The sequence below is a fragment of the Pecten maximus genome, chromosome 3 (genome assembly GCF_902652985.1).
Source record: "Pecten maximus chromosome 3, xPecMax1.1, whole genome shotgun sequence".
NCBI classification, from domain to species: domain Eukaryota; kingdom Metazoa; phylum Mollusca; class Bivalvia; order Pectinida; family Pectinidae; genus Pecten; species Pecten maximus.
In genome coordinates, this window is record NC_047017.1 from 32,541,764 (window position 1) to 32,557,372 (window position 15,609).

Below are 15,609 nucleotides of genomic sequence, written 5' to 3' on the forward strand. Positions count from 1 at the left end.
TTAGTGTTTTACATTGTCTTTTTATTATTTGGACATTTGTCTCCCGATATATGCTTTATGTATATATGTATATATATAAGTTAAAAAGTTTTAGGTGAACCTTACGGACGAAAAATATGCATTTAAAAAGAATAAAAAACACGACACAGCAGCTAGCGCTTTCGTCACGTCTAGGTGACTCTTCAGAATATATATATATATGGGGCAAAGAAGTAATTCAAACAGTGTGGACAATGAGGCTTGTTAAATTTTCGAGGCAATCTGCCCCTTTATCAAAACACAAAAAATACAAAATTTAATACAATCACATAATATATATAAGAAGTAATTTGTATCCTCCATACATTTATGTGAGGATCCAGTGTTATCTGGATTATACTGCTTATATTACTTCTTTGACCTATATATATATATATATATATACACATGTCACGCTAATTACATTCTATACTGTGACTGATGGTAACGTTTTACCACATTCCTGTACTTATTCAAGGATACAACTACATGTATGTATAGGTAAATATCTTTATTTTGAATGATACAAATCAAAGGAGTTCCTGTAATCTGGTACATTATGACTTGACCTTATATGGAGGGAGAACATTTTCAAATAACAGTGCATGAGGAAACACCCTAAGGTGTTGTATAGGAAAAACTTTTTGGAGAGACATTATATAAATAAATAATGAATTTCAATCCATTAGGTATTTCACTTCAGACCAGTATACAGACTTTAGGGAACATGGGAGCTTCTGACTTTACACAACATCCTATTAAATTCTGAATCAAAGTAACTTTTTAGCCACCCCTAGATCTCAGAAAGAACTGAAGGAATCTTTCTCAAATTTCATATCGAAGTTCCCCATGTTCTGTAGTTGTGCATATTGCATTTAGGGACCTGTCAGAAAACAACATGGCTGACAGGCACCCATCTGGGATTTTGACAATTGAAGTTTGATATTGCTTGTTCTCAAAAAGAACTGAATGGGTCTTTCTCCAATTTTGTATGTAGGTTCCCCTTGTTCTCTAGTTGTGCATATTGCATTAAGGGACCAGATGTGTATGCAAGTGTGATTGAAAGAACTAAATGAATGACAAGAGCATGGCCATCTTAGAATTTGAAAACTGCAGGTTGCTCCTGCTATACAGTGTTAAATAAAGTTATTAAATGTTTTGAAGAGAGAGTAAAATCATTTGACATTATATATGGATCATTCACTGCAGGTGGGTGCCGAGATCCCTCCTGGACCACTTGTTTTTTTTATTACCCATGCTCTGCATTCAAGATGTGATGCCCTTATAGTTGATTGATTGGCCAGGGCTTGTTATATATAGCTATAACCCAGAATTAAATATTAACCATAGGGCCTGACCCTTGGATCACTTAAATCTCTGTGGCTGTGATCTATACTACTTGTCACTGCAACTTCATACTTTGGGTATGGGTTCACCTGCATGTGGTGGAGTGTGATGTATCAAACTGTGGTCCACTAAAAGAACAACAGATCCGTGGGCTTTAATGGTCACCTGAGTGTTGCATGCTAACAGCCGAACATGAGGTCTCTGGGGCCTCTTGCTTAGTGAGAATGGAGTTTTTTAAAAAGATTTTAGCATATTTGACCCCTGTGACCTTGAATGAAGGTCAAGGTCATTCATTTCAACAATGTTGATAGCCCTTCACCCAAGCATGCTATAGGCCCAATATCAGGTCTCTAGGCCTCTTGGTTGTTGAAAAGAAGTTGAAAATATTAATTGCTTACAAGCGGATGACAAAAGGTGATTAGAATAAGGCTACTTTAGACTTTGTCTTAGGTGGTCTTAAACTTTCCCCAGGCACGATCTCCTGAACTACTTGTAACCTGCGACACCATTTTTTGTAGGATTAACTCAATATTAAGAGAAATAATCATTAATGTTGGTGTTCTACTTGTCACTGCAACTTCATACGTGGGGTATAATTTATCCTGTTTACTATGAAAATATTATCAGTGCATTTTTAGGTCACATGAGACATATAGTCTCAAGTGACCTATTATAATCGCCTTTGTCCTTCTTTATCCATTCATAAAAAAATTTGACCTCTCGGAAACCACTGAGCCAATTTCATTGAAATTTTGCAGAAAACTTCCATGGCCAAAGGTCAGCCAAAATAATTAATTATATGGTCCCAATCCCTAGGGGACTGAGGACCAGTGCCAAAAGAATTCAAATTTGACCATTTGGCCCCATCAAATCAGTCCCAGGGGGTCAGTCAGTGCCAATGTTCATGCCATCATATTGTTATCCCATGCTGATAATGTTGTAATTCACCAAATTGTCTACTGGTACAAAAATTTAGTAGGATTCATAAATAAAACAATAATAAGTTTTTTTCAAGAATTCTTTATTTTTCCAAAAAGAAACACTGCCACCATTATCAGATTTACAATTGACTTTACCAGTAGATTGTGTACTGCTAACTTTGCTGGAACTTCAACATTAACTGTTAGTCACTGGGGCCATGTGAATAGTATATTCATGTCTAACTTATCAAATCTAATTTCTGTACATCACAAGAAAATTGAAAATGTACACACACATACAGCAAGGTTTGCCATTCTCTCAATCACCATCTTTTGTTACCAGGACCAAGATCTCGTGCTGGGAAACATCCAGATTTGTTCCTGAACATTGACATTTCCTTATTAATCAACCAATTGTCCAGCTGACATCCGATAAAGAACAGGGTTGTTATGCTTCCAAGGTGTACGTAGTACTTGAAGAAGCGTGGGTTCAGCATCACGCTGCGAGTTTTCGTAACAGCCCCAGCAGTCATCTTCAAAAAAGAAGTTTAAAAAAATATTTATTTTACCATTTTATTTCTTAATGCAAGTTTTATATTCTTCGAAAAATATTAAATCAGTTGCTCCTCAGGAGCCCTTGCTGACTTATATTTTTAGGTCAGTGTTCTGATAAAGCTACTCATAATCTGGGTTATGTATAGTTTAATATCATTATGATGAAAAATAGATAACAATAAACTGAAAAAACAAACTCTTTATGAACCTGTAAATAGTTTGATTCTTCAGCCATCTACTTTTCTATCATGATGATAAAACCCATAAGAGTCGTTTTATTACACCCCACAACGTTAGAGAGGGATATATTTGAATCGGCTAGTTTGTCCGTCGGTACATAGAAAAATCTTACCTGGATAACGCATGCTCTCCTAAACTTGTGAACATATAATCTTTTACTGATACTATATATGTTTATGTTAGGGACCATGTGTATAGATGTGGTTTTTTTTTTTTTTTTTTTTTTTAAATGATGACATGAAAATGAAACTAAACAGGAATATAAGGAACCATATGAAGATGGTCTGCACTGCAATTAATTGATGATATACAGGTAATATGATGTATTAAATGAATGTCTATGAGCTAGACAGAGGAGGAGGTGGAGGCAGTGGTTAGTTCGTTCTAGTGACTTGGGTCAGCAAGGGCCTCGCTGTAGGTGTGCCTATGTAATATGATGAGTGATATCCCTCAAGCTTCTCACCACAAAGGAGCCACAATTATGATGCTCCTGGATTTTGGATTGAAATCAAGTAAAGCCATCCTAACCTTTCACACTATGACCTTGACCATTGTTTATTTTAATGTCAAAATGTAAATTACAAATACAAAATTTGACCTTGACCACTTACTAAGACAGTGACCTTTGACCGATTGACTTTTATCCTTTTAACAATTTCATTTTATGTCACAATTGCTTACCAGTTAGGATACACAATTTTTGAACTTGATTGACCTTTGACTCATACGACCACAACCAAAACATACCTTTATAAAATGTCAGAAAATTTAAATCAATTTCAGGTACAAAATATTTGACACAAATCAATCCTATTGCACATGTCAGTATTAAACAAGCTTTCTGTACAGAGCTAATCAAAAGGCAATTAGACGAACACAAGTTTCTAAATAGAAAATGTAATTAATAATTGTTCTGCATCACCTGCCCTACAATAACTCCATTCCATGAAACATAATATTCTGATATTACCTCATGATCAGCTATCTTGACAAATACAATTTTATTGTTGAAAACAGATAGCCTTGGAATGAAAATTTGTATTAGCTATAAATATGTATGTGTGTAGGTAATGCATTCAATTTCTTAATCAAATGTACAGTTTGTAAGCCAAGCACATGTATAGACCATACTAATTCATATCACTTGACTATATTTGACACGAGAGATACAGTAATCTATACCCAACTGATTGTTTGAGGGGATAGTCCCAAAGAAGTTTTCCTTTAGGTCTATATTGTCTAATATAAGTAACTGCATTACAACTTAGTTAAAACCGGTCCAGTAGTTCAGGGGAAGTTGACTAACCCCTTTGTTATACCCTTTGTTATGTGGGCATATAGTGTTACCCATGTCAATTTTTGTTCAAGAGAATAAGAAGTTGCTGCAAAACATTTTGCTTGATATGATGCAACAGCTAAAGTTGTTATTTTAAAGAGTTTAGCCACGTTCCTACCAAGAAAGTCACTAGGCATCTGTACAGAGGTTAACTTAGCTTGTATTATTTTATCCTAAACCTGCCCAATGATTTTTCATATCTATACGGAAGACCTTGGTGCACGTGGTAAGCTACACTATATCAAAACTTGCCTTATATTGGCACAGATGATCTGATCATCTACATACCTTGTTGAAGTGATAAGATGTTAATCACACTAATTTCTCGAGCTACTTTGTTTTGGCTGCAGCTAACTTCTTGGCTTTAAAAATCCTTGTGCGATTCAGATCCCACGTGATAAAGGCTAGGACAACAGTTGGGTACAGAATTGTAGCAAAATATGGTCGGACTGTCTTCAGAATAGCTTGGGCCATTGATCTGCAAAAATTGGAATATCTCATCACTGACATGTTTTTATATGAAAGAACACAACATATTTTTTCTTTCGATTCAGACAATGTAAATTGTTATTACCTTTCATATAAGGTACAGATTGACAAAGTACATAAATACATTCTCTGAGGAGGGACTCCTTTGGGTCATCCCTCAGCACCTAGGGGTTCATTTTTTTGAAATGCTCATATCATAGCAATACCATGGGTCATCTGATCATTTTCTCATGTATTCATAATTCCAACCAGTTTGAGTTTCATAATAAAAACAAACCTGTCCCTCAGGCCCTGAGGTTGGTCCAGACCAGAAACTATCATAGCATTAAAATTATCTCTCATTCCCTGAATCTGCTGACTGCACATTAAAAAGTGACAGTATAACTATCAAAATCTGTGCAACCAAAATGCTGCTCTGGAAAGCACAACTATACCCCTGGTAGGTAATTTATATAAATTAAACTCTACCAATGCAAGTTTCAGAGAGATTTAAGTAAAAAGACCTTCAGACATTGACTTCGATTCATGAAAATGAAATGCTGTACAGGAAAGCACATTCAATTTGCAACTACATCATTATTGTTTGAACCTAACAGAGTTCTAAAGAGATTTGTCAAACATTTTGAGAGTAGGATATTGATGCAGACAAGTTTAAAATACTGAACTAGATGAAGAGTAAATGTTATAAGTTTTGTAACATTTAACACAGCTGTAATATATCTTACAACTGATAGAGATTTCTGGACAAGATTATTGGAATATTGAATTAAACTCAGCTCTTTATAATTTTCAAAATTCACTTAAGAAATTAAAATTTACTGATCTATTAAAGTTTAAAGCAAATGGAAAAACCTCTCTTTCAAAAATCAAAACGTAACGCTGTCCAGAACAGCACATGCCATGGTTGATGTGAACTCATTGACTGCTGTGTCTACATTTCATAAGGACAAGCCACTTTTGATGAATACATTTTCAATATATAAGCTGATTGTGATTATGATGAAGTTTACATGTGAAAAAACCTGCTAATTGTCCTTTGTAATAGATCAGAGGATATGTTCCAGTTCCATTAAATTATACCTCTCAAATGATGGGATTTATCAGATCAAATAGCAGGGTATAAGGGTTTGAAATAAACTCTTAAATTCAACTAGAAAAATGCCAGTTAAATTGCAGGAAATGCTAGTTAAAATTTTGTCTACACACATTTTGTGTGTGTATGTCTCCCCCGACAATCTGTTCATATGCGATAAGTGGAAAATAGATACCAACATAAGAAATTATGATTTTATGACAAATGAAATCTTTCCAATAAGTGGTACTATGATTCCTGTATTTTCTCTACTTTATATGTACATGTACATGTATTAAAATTAATGAAAACACTGCTATACAGTTTGCTTGTTCCAAATTGCATTTTGCTAGTGGAAATTTAAGGCACTCGGAATGAATTGCTGGAGATGAAAAAAGTCAATTTCGACCCCTGGATAGTGCAAGCATAAAAACATATAAATGCATGCACATAAGAAGGTTTGCAGACATAAGTGACATGGCCAGGCCATGTATTCATAACCTTAATGATACACAATTGCAATATCCAGCAAATGATACAGATACATGGAGTCACTTCTGATTCTGACGCAAATTTTGAAAATCACATCTGTGACAAAGTTAGAAAAAACCAACGAAATGTTTTGAATGTTACAAAGAACTTTTCAGTCTATGGATATAAAATTATTTATATTACTTTACAAATATCTTGCCCAATCTCATCTTGATTACATGAGCACAGTCTGGTAATCATACTCATACAAACGTTTACAAGCACATAGATTTAACTTAAAATGTTCAACGCAGAGCAAGGAGATGCCTACTTGGACAACAAAATTTATCTTATGACAAAAGGTTAAAGAAATTGAAATTACCTATAATATGTTATCATTTAGGTCCATACAAGGAGACATGATTGAAGTTTACAAAATGATAAGTGGACTTCAGAAGAAGGAATGTTGTACCTCCATAAAACTGTGGTCATATGTACGCATGTGTCCACCAAACATAGTGCAAAATGCAAGAGGACATTAAAAAACTGTTTCAACAAAGAGCTACATCACTTACTGTGAAAGCAGCACTTACTTGGAATTCTCTACTAGAAGATGTGGTATCTGCCCCAAAAATAGACTGGATAGATTTTGGGAAAATCAACACATAACTTACAATTAATGTGAACAGTATAAATTAGTGATATATAACAAAATTGAACAATATCTTACTTCAAATATCACGTGTACATATTAGATTATTTATGTTGCATATTATATTATCAGGTGGGAAATCTGCCATTTTCAGCTATATAGCTGATTTCAGCTACTCTAGCTAAACATAGCTACTATCGATAGTTGGATTCAGCTACTTCAAAACAATTGACCTGTTGACGTGTCAAATACACAAAGTCACACGTGCGCCGCAAAATGGTTGGGTATGCCACCCTTCCTGACACAGTATTTAAACAACTTTCACGAAGTAGCTGAATTCATCTATCAGTAGTAACTATGTTTAGCTATAAATCAGTTATATAGCTGAAAATGGAAGATTTCTCCAACCTGATTATGTACTAGTATTGTGTGATTTTTAAGTCCATTAATGTATTTGTGTACATGTTTTTGATATGTGTTATGTAGTATATATATGTATATAATATACAGTACTTTATATATATTTTTGGAGTCTGGGAAAGAGGACTATAAAATGTCCTGAACCAGAAATAAACTTATCTTATCTATTTAAGGAGGATTATTTAATTATGATTTCATCAAATTTATGTTCTGCAATGCGGTCCTAATATTATATAACCGCTCACAGTAAATACTGTTTCAAGTCTTAAAAGTCACTAATTGTGGTAGAGTGATTCAAAAGTATATAAGTATAAAACTACAACACCGGCAATAAGTTTTTTTTATAAAATACTCTAGTTAAGACATTGATATTTAAACATACGTGATTGTCGAAAACTTGCACAAGATCTTCAACCAGTTATCGGTTTGTTTAAGATTTACAGAGCTCTCTCAAGGTCACTTCAAAAGCTGTGTTATGCAAGCGTTAAACGATACCGCACATACCAGACTACCATTTATGATAATTTAAGTAATATAAAATATTAAGTAAGGTTATTATTCTTTTCTTTTGTGTAAAAACAATCTAGAAAACTGGTGTAGATTTAGTTCTAATAAGCTCAGAAGGAAAATAAATATACCTTTCTCCATTGGCCGGAAGTAGTGCACGAGTTATTTCCCTTTAGATTCTTGTATCATTGCAAATATAAAGGTTTGATTTTACAATTTGACCCTTTTCAATAAAATGTATTTAAAACAATATTTATATTTTCGTTATTGGTAATGTAACATAAATGAATTCAACTGAGATGTCCTGGTCGATGAGCCCCTTACCACACACACAAAGACTGTTTACAAGAATGGAGGACAACATTTGAAACTGACAGTGCCGAAACATACATATAACACACTTTAGGTATCTAAAAAGGTGATGGTTAATATGAAACGTATTGGATTTTTTTCTTTTACAAACAGTTATTATGTGAGCATTGATTTATGTGGTTTTATTATATCATATTCATGTGAAATACACGATAAAAAAGTTGATCGTGTTTGAACTTGTCCGCCGTGTGGATACCATTTTCCTGTTTATCGATAAACGGCTCGCGTATTTGAATTTATTTATTTTTCATTATGTTATTATCTTTATGGTTAAAGTCATTCATTCTATAGGATGCGTGGCGAGAACTATCGCAAACACCATGCGCACTCTGATTGCAATTGTCAGCTGATTGTACATGTCATGCACAGGGACATGTCTAGTCTTATAGTTATATGATAACAAGTGGCCAGGAATACCTATATATATAAATTACAATTAAATTACAAATTAGTGTATGTCTGGTGTAAGACAAGAGTAATCTACTATATAAAATAGTGGAATTCTCTTGACATCATTTGGTAGTGTATGCAAGTATTTAGTAAAATTCCTTAGACAATTGGTCTTCAGAAAATTGAAATCCCATGGCCCAAGTCATTTTTCCATATACACATTTTGTAAACACATGACATATTGTTGAAAAGTAGCATAACTGTAATGTGTCATGCAAATGCTTGCATCATCCAGTTCATACTCACTCAAATATTTGAAGTCAATGCAATAATGCACTGTTCTCTGTAAAAAAAAAAAAAAAAAAAAAACATCTTGATTGTAAGTTATAAGTAATCTCATGTGATGGTTTGTCAGAAAATATAGGAATGTTGTTAACATGATGTATGTCAGGACTCAAACTTTTCATAGCCAATCAGGCCAACACCAAGATATTTTATATAGACCGATCAGGTTTTCTATAGCATCTATGAATATCTGGATCTATTAAGTATTTCATTATTACATATGATAATGTCAAGGTGTCAGTAGATACACTCTGTCCCAGCTACTAAGTTTTTGCATGGTCAATTTAGGGACTGTTCATGAAACTGTACGAAAATATTGTATCTATTACAAAATGGTCAATAGATTAAACAAAGGATAATGATTAAAGGATATTAAGGGACTAGAAAAGTGAGTTTTGATATAATTATAGTTTCTTAAGAACTAGACTAAGTGAAGGTCATATATTGGTAGCCTTTGTGCCAATATCCATCTGAGATCTCTTGTTGAAATATTATATTTGATATTTTGTAGATTGTTGCAAGGTTTTGCAAAAGAAACCATTCTTGAGATAAGATGGATTTGGAAGATGAAGCTGATTTCACTGATGATGAGATCAGATATGAATTATCAAAACTAGGATACAACAATGTGCCTGACACCAGATTGAAAGAATTTAAGAAAGGTGAATATTGCCATTTCCTTTCCAATAGATAAAGAAACCATTATCTTTCTGGTTTGTCCAACAAAGTGAAGTCTACAAAAGAGTTGATAATAAAAGATGGATAGTAAGTAATACACAAAATGTTTGGTATTGATGAATGAAAAATGGATAAAAATACATATACATGTATATATAGTTACTTGCATTGTCTAATACTGGCAATAACTTCATTTTACTGAGTCAATGAGGTAATAGTGACAGTACAGACAAAGAAGTTTGTTTTCAATACAATCCACCATTTATCGAGGCACAATCACAAAGTCACATTATCTGTTATATGATATTTGTACCATGAGATGTAACCACATCTTCTTTCCACAAAAAAAACCCCCATCAGATTGAATTCAGATCAACTTTTCACTGCCCACAAAATTTTACCAGAAAAGGCCTTCACTATCGCTATTTCTGAAGCACACAAAAATTACATATTTATGGTTGAATATTGTAGATCTTAAAGTGTTAATTCAGCATGAGTACAGCAAAGAAAGTTCACAAAACAACAGTATCCTATCACATCATGCTCCGGACGAATCAGCTTCAACCAATGGTAAGTAACGCTGCTCTGGTAAAACTGAATAATCTCATTGTTTCCTTATTTAATATACGTTAAGTAAAAGCAAATGTTTATTTAGAGTTGTAACAAAGGTTTCTGTAACAATGTAGATAATGTTTTAAAGTCAAAGGTTTAGATAAAAAGGATGTTTTGTTCCTAGTTTATTTATAGCTATTCTATTGAATCAGTGCTTTATGAGATAATTTTCACATTGTTTTTACCTATAGTGATAAGATACACTCTGCTTTGAACAGGTTTTCCACACGGCTATAATAGGAGTCCTTTAGAAGAGTCACAACAAAGACCTACAACACAAGATTCCTGGAGGGTGAGTAAAACCTTCACAACATGTAGTATAATAGTAGTTCTAACTCCAGGTGTTTTAGAGTATAAAGTACCTACAGATGGATTGTTATATGTTACAACATAATGTGAAGTGTAAGGGCTATTGCGTAGGCGTTATATTCCAAGTATATTGATAGAATTTTTTATGTTTTGTGGTCGAGATAGTTTTGTGGTCAAGATTTGAAGAGTTTTAAATAAGAAGTATTAGATTTTGTTAGATGAAGAACACAAAAGCATCAAGTTTGAGAGATATTTAATATAATAATTCAGTTGATAACTGACATATTTCTACAATATGGATAATTTTCAATTATTTCCAAACATAGATACCCAATCACCAAAGAGGTAAGGAGAACAGGTATGACCTTGGGACTGACCCAATCCTGAGGAAACCTCTTGGTCCAGCCCCAAAACATATAGGTGGGAACTTTTCCATGTATGACTCAACAACAGATACCTCACACCTCCAGCATAGGGATGATGTATCAGACACGGATACTGAGCGCAGAATGGTCAAACGTAAAGTGTTAAGGTAACGACTTCAAAACACTGTAATCATCTTATTGTCAGAGTGGAACATCAGGGTCAAGTTCATAGGTAAATGCACAAACAAACCTTGACATACAGGTGTAGTTAATTCTGAAGTTGTCTTTGGACCAATGCATCAACATCATCCCATAAGCTTGGCCTGATCTTTATTCATCGTTCGGTTGTACATGTTCAAAGTACTCTGAATATGCCAAGTATATCTGATGTTGTCACTGAAAATCAGTTGAGTAAGATGTTACTTTCCAAAATGTTACATATTCAATTCTTGTCATATATATAAAGTTAGGAATTACACAATATAATGCATTTCAAAAGGATTTTGTTCACACACAATGAAAACCAGTAAAAAGTAAATTCAATCTAACTGAAATTAGACTGTATTGCAGTTTATTGTCGTAGAGGAGCACAAGTCTAACTGTAATTGGATTGGAAGTTATTGCTTTTTACTTCACTTAAATTTGAAATTCCGACTTTGGATGGTAAAAGAAGATAATGATTGAGTACATTGCATTTTTACCTGTGTATACCAGGGATTTTATACTTAATTTTATTATGATAAATGCCAAGGGAACACTGGGCATTTCCTTGTCATGAAGGAGTATTAAGTTGATGTGACAAATTCCTGCTTGGAGATACAGGTAGGACTTTGCTATAAGCAATAATTTGTTATACCTTTCAGTAATAATCATGAATTTCATTCCTTGCAGGAAAAAAGATGATGGTTCTAAAGTGATAGACGAGTCAATGAGTGATATAGGTGAGTTAAAATCATCAATTCATTTGAGATGTTTTGGGGAAAACGCAATTATATTGTTTTTTGTGGAATTAAATTGTTATGAATTTTTTCAGGTAGTATACTTGACCTGGATGAGAGACTGCGGGACCTTGGCATTGATGATGACCGAACATCTCGACGACCTCAATCCTCAAGAGAAGTGGTGAGTGTATGTTGCCCATAAAACTTTGATAACCTCATGTACATGTACGTTTTAAGGTTTTGGTTCTATTGTGTACCCCCAATCTTGAATTTATGTATTATTTTTTTAAAGAGGCAGAAACAAAGATAAAACAGTACTTTTCTGTTGGTGTTATCAGTCCTGATGGTTTGGGAACTTGGTTCCAGTGATTTTATGTTGGTAAAAAAGTTACTTGTAGCATTTTGCAGTTGCTAATATTCAACATTTGTATGATCACATTTGCAGCCTCCGTACAGATTGTCTGCTGATGACCAGCGTCCAGCCTCAGGTACAGTGCCATTATTTACCAACACAATCTCCAGTAAAGCTGTCCAGTAACATCTGTGATCATGGGCAGTTTGATTTAACTCCATCATACTTTTTAAACAGCTGCTGGGTACAAACTACAGCTTGTGTCAGGGAAACATTACATCTCATATTGAATATGTCTGAGTAATTTCTTGCAAACCTGATATATTTCAATAAGAATATTGAGGACAGGAACAATTAGCACCAGTGAATGTTGTATACTGTTTTATTGCCCTTACATTTTGTATCAGATGTCAATTGGTTTATATCTGATCATGTGTTATTCCCTCAAATATCAAATTGCTCTGCGGCATTGATAAAACATTGTGCAAGTGTTCTCTGACATCATGTAATTTCAGCCAATAAGATTTGTCAGGCACATTCCCTCAGGCTGCACAACAATGCAATATGATGTTATATCAAAGATGCAGTGTTAATGATGTTTCTGTGAATAACATGGAGTATGATGCAATTTAAATGGCATGGGGTCATATACCTTGAGCATTCTGTGCTGTGGTGTTGATACCAATGCGTAATTAAGAGTTATGGCACTTTGAATGAAAATAACCAATATTGACTGATCATGAGGCCTCAACGATAGAAATATAAAAAAGTGCCATATTTCTTTACTACTATTATCTTGCATTGAAAAAAGACTTGCTGCATCTCTATATGAATGGTTAGGTGGCATGCTTTAACCTCACCTTTCCCTGTAATGTCAATGTTTAATTTTCTTACAGTTTGAGGAATACATGTACTAGTAAATCAGGAGTTAGTCTCCTTTCCTGAATTGAACTCATACAACTTTATATCATTTCCATTTTGACTAACTGGAAATTTATGATTTAAACTAACTGAATCTAGGTAAACTGAACATAGGTCTTCTCTCATCTCATCATTAATGACATTTGACAAAGCATCTGAAATATATTATCTTTAAAGAAAAAGATTTGTTTTATTTTTTATCAGTTATCCTTAGGTCAGCTAAACATCCTCACACAAAGAATCTCCGTAAGTCGGATCCCGTGGCACGGTATCAGCAGTTCCAACAAAGCTGGTCTCACCAGAAGGCTCCTGGTGAGAAGGTACATAAAAATCTGCGCTGGAACATCCGAGAACACATGCTTAACCAGGATCAGGTGTTAGAGAAGGTTAGTTACTGTAGAAACTACACCCTCAAAATTTAAAGTTACACAACATTGTGTCCGATACAGTACTAATCCATATTCTGTCATACAGGAGAGTTTTATCATGTCATACACATTTATTTCAATCTGTTAAGTAACTATGGTGTCAAATGTACTGCAGATAATTGAGCTTTGTATATGTAATGTTGCTAAAACCTCAAAATAGCAGATTGAATGTCAAAACTTATTGAAATTCTATAAAGAAAAACTTGTTGAAATATCATTGATTTATTGGACTATTTTTCAGAAATCCCAAAGAGTGTTTGTGCCTAACAAGTATGTGGTACCTACAGACAAAAAGAGACGAGATTTGAGGTGGCAGATACGTATGGACATTGCTCAAGGGCAGATGCCACCTCATGGGTTCTATCATGAATATTGACAACTTATCAAGTTGTATTAAGCTCATTTTCATAGGTCATGTGTCATGATGCCAAACACACATAATAGCAGACTCGGACAAGTGATCACCCGTGTCATCACCTCTCATGGTTCTAACACCTGATTGGTAGATGTTAAAGTTGTGATATCTGAACCATTCAGTGTGTATTCCACGTCGCTTTTGGATGTTAGCCATCAATGTATTTGGTAGGATTGATAGAGTTCCATTGTAAGATGTGAGCCAATGATATATTCTATAGGATTGTTAGATCTGAACCATTCAACTCTATGCCAGATTTGGATGTGTGTAATGTATTCTATAGAAGTGCTAGGTCCGATGATTTACTATGTACTGTGTTGGAAGGGTGTAAGGTATTCTATAGAAGTGCGAGGTCCGAACTGTCCAATGTTGTACCCTGTACAGTGCTGGATGTGTGTAGTGCATTCTATAGAAGTACTAGGTCCGATGCTGTACTCTGTACAGTGTTGGGTGTGTGTAATGAATTCTATAGAAGTGCGAGGTCCGAACTGTCCAATGTTGTACTCTGTACAGTGTTGGATGTTAGCAGTTGATGCAGGATTCAATTCCAGCCTTGGATCACAGGGTTCAAGCCATTGATTAACTGGTTTGTTCAGGGCTATTAGAATCTTTTTCTTACCAATCATGTCTTCTGCTGAAATGCATACACAAGATGTTTAACAAATTTTTCTAGTTAATAATGTTGGATTGTGTTGATTGCATAGATACATTTTGTTTAAATACTGTAGATATGTATATATCGTAAACCAATTCTGACCATTTAAACCAGCAGATTACTTTCTGTGTTTCAAATCCCTTATGTTGACAGATTATTAGTAACAATGTCATTATAGCCAATATCCAACAATTGATGTTAACTTTTCAACCCTAATTGACTGTATATATGGACAAAACATGACGAACCTAAGGCTGTAGTAGGATAAATCTTTACTTTTTGGAAGAAAAAATTCATCCAGTATTACATTGCAGCTTTGTATTTGACAAAGACTAGCTTTCTTCTTTTGAGATTAGAAACCATTGACCTTTGTATATGAAATGTGACCTTTGTATATGAAATGTAGAACAGAATGTTATTGTAGCTAGTTATATATAGACCATCCCATTAGATAAAGGTGAACTTATCACAGCCATGTCAGATACCTACCTGATCTAAATACCAGTGTGAGAGCATTCCTGGACCAGTTATAAAGAATAATGGTTATGTATAGTGTAGGCTTGTATTATGTGTAAATTAGGTAAATCATGTTACAGATCTATAATTATTATACAATGAAAACTTACATGTCATTTTTCTGCTGTTTTTACTTGTGAATATTAAATGTAATTTATTTTTTAAAGTGAAATAAATAAATGTACTATGTATACATACAAGAATGTCTATGAAGAAAAATAAAAATATTGTAAATAAGCCAAATTTTCTGTGATTTAATTATTAAATCTTACATGTATCTCTT

At 33.9% G+C, this 15,609-nt stretch overlaps 1 protein-coding gene and 1 long non-coding RNA gene across 6 annotated transcripts; one reads left to right on the forward strand and one right to left on the reverse strand.

Annotated features, from left to right (window-relative positions):
* Nucleotides 1–2,367: 2,367 nt before the first annotated feature.
* On the reverse strand, nt 2,368–8,322 carry LOC117323934. 4 transcript variants are annotated; one of them, XR_004531865.1, is made up of 4 exons: nt 8,159–8,173; nt 7,042–7,086; nt 4,705–4,894; nt 2,368–2,818 (listed from the first exon to the last, which is right to left on the reverse strand). It is a non-coding gene; the product is annotated as an uncharacterized LOC117323934 (long non-coding RNA). The 4 variants fall into 4 exon arrangements; XR_004531867.1 differs by lacking the exon at nt 8,159–8,173 and adding an exon at nt 7,903–7,917; XR_004531866.1 differs by lacking the exon at nt 7,042–7,086 and having other exon boundaries at nt 7,903–8,166.
* A 19-nt stretch (nt 8,323–8,341) lies between these two features.
* Nucleotides 8,342–15,563, forward strand: LOC117323931 (hydrolethalus syndrome protein 1 homolog). Of its 2 annotated transcripts, none has more exons than XM_033879469.1 (10): nt 8,342–8,433; nt 9,646–9,796; nt 10,284–10,382; nt 10,643–10,716; nt 11,060–11,265; nt 11,990–12,039; nt 12,132–12,220; nt 12,485–12,527; nt 13,517–13,698; nt 13,982–15,563. In XM_033879469.1, exons 2-10 carry the CDS (start codon nt 9,688–9,690, stop codon nt 14,114–14,116), a joined length of 987 nt encoding a protein of 328 aa, XP_033735360.1. In that variant the 5' UTR covers nt 8,342–8,433; nt 9,646–9,687; the 3' UTR covers nt 14,117–15,563. The 2 variants fall into 2 exon arrangements, with proteins under 2 accessions (XP_033735360.1, XP_033735359.1); XM_033879468.1 differs by having other exon boundaries at nt 8,343–8,445.
* The last annotated feature ends 46 nt before the right edge of the window (nt 15,564–15,609 follow it).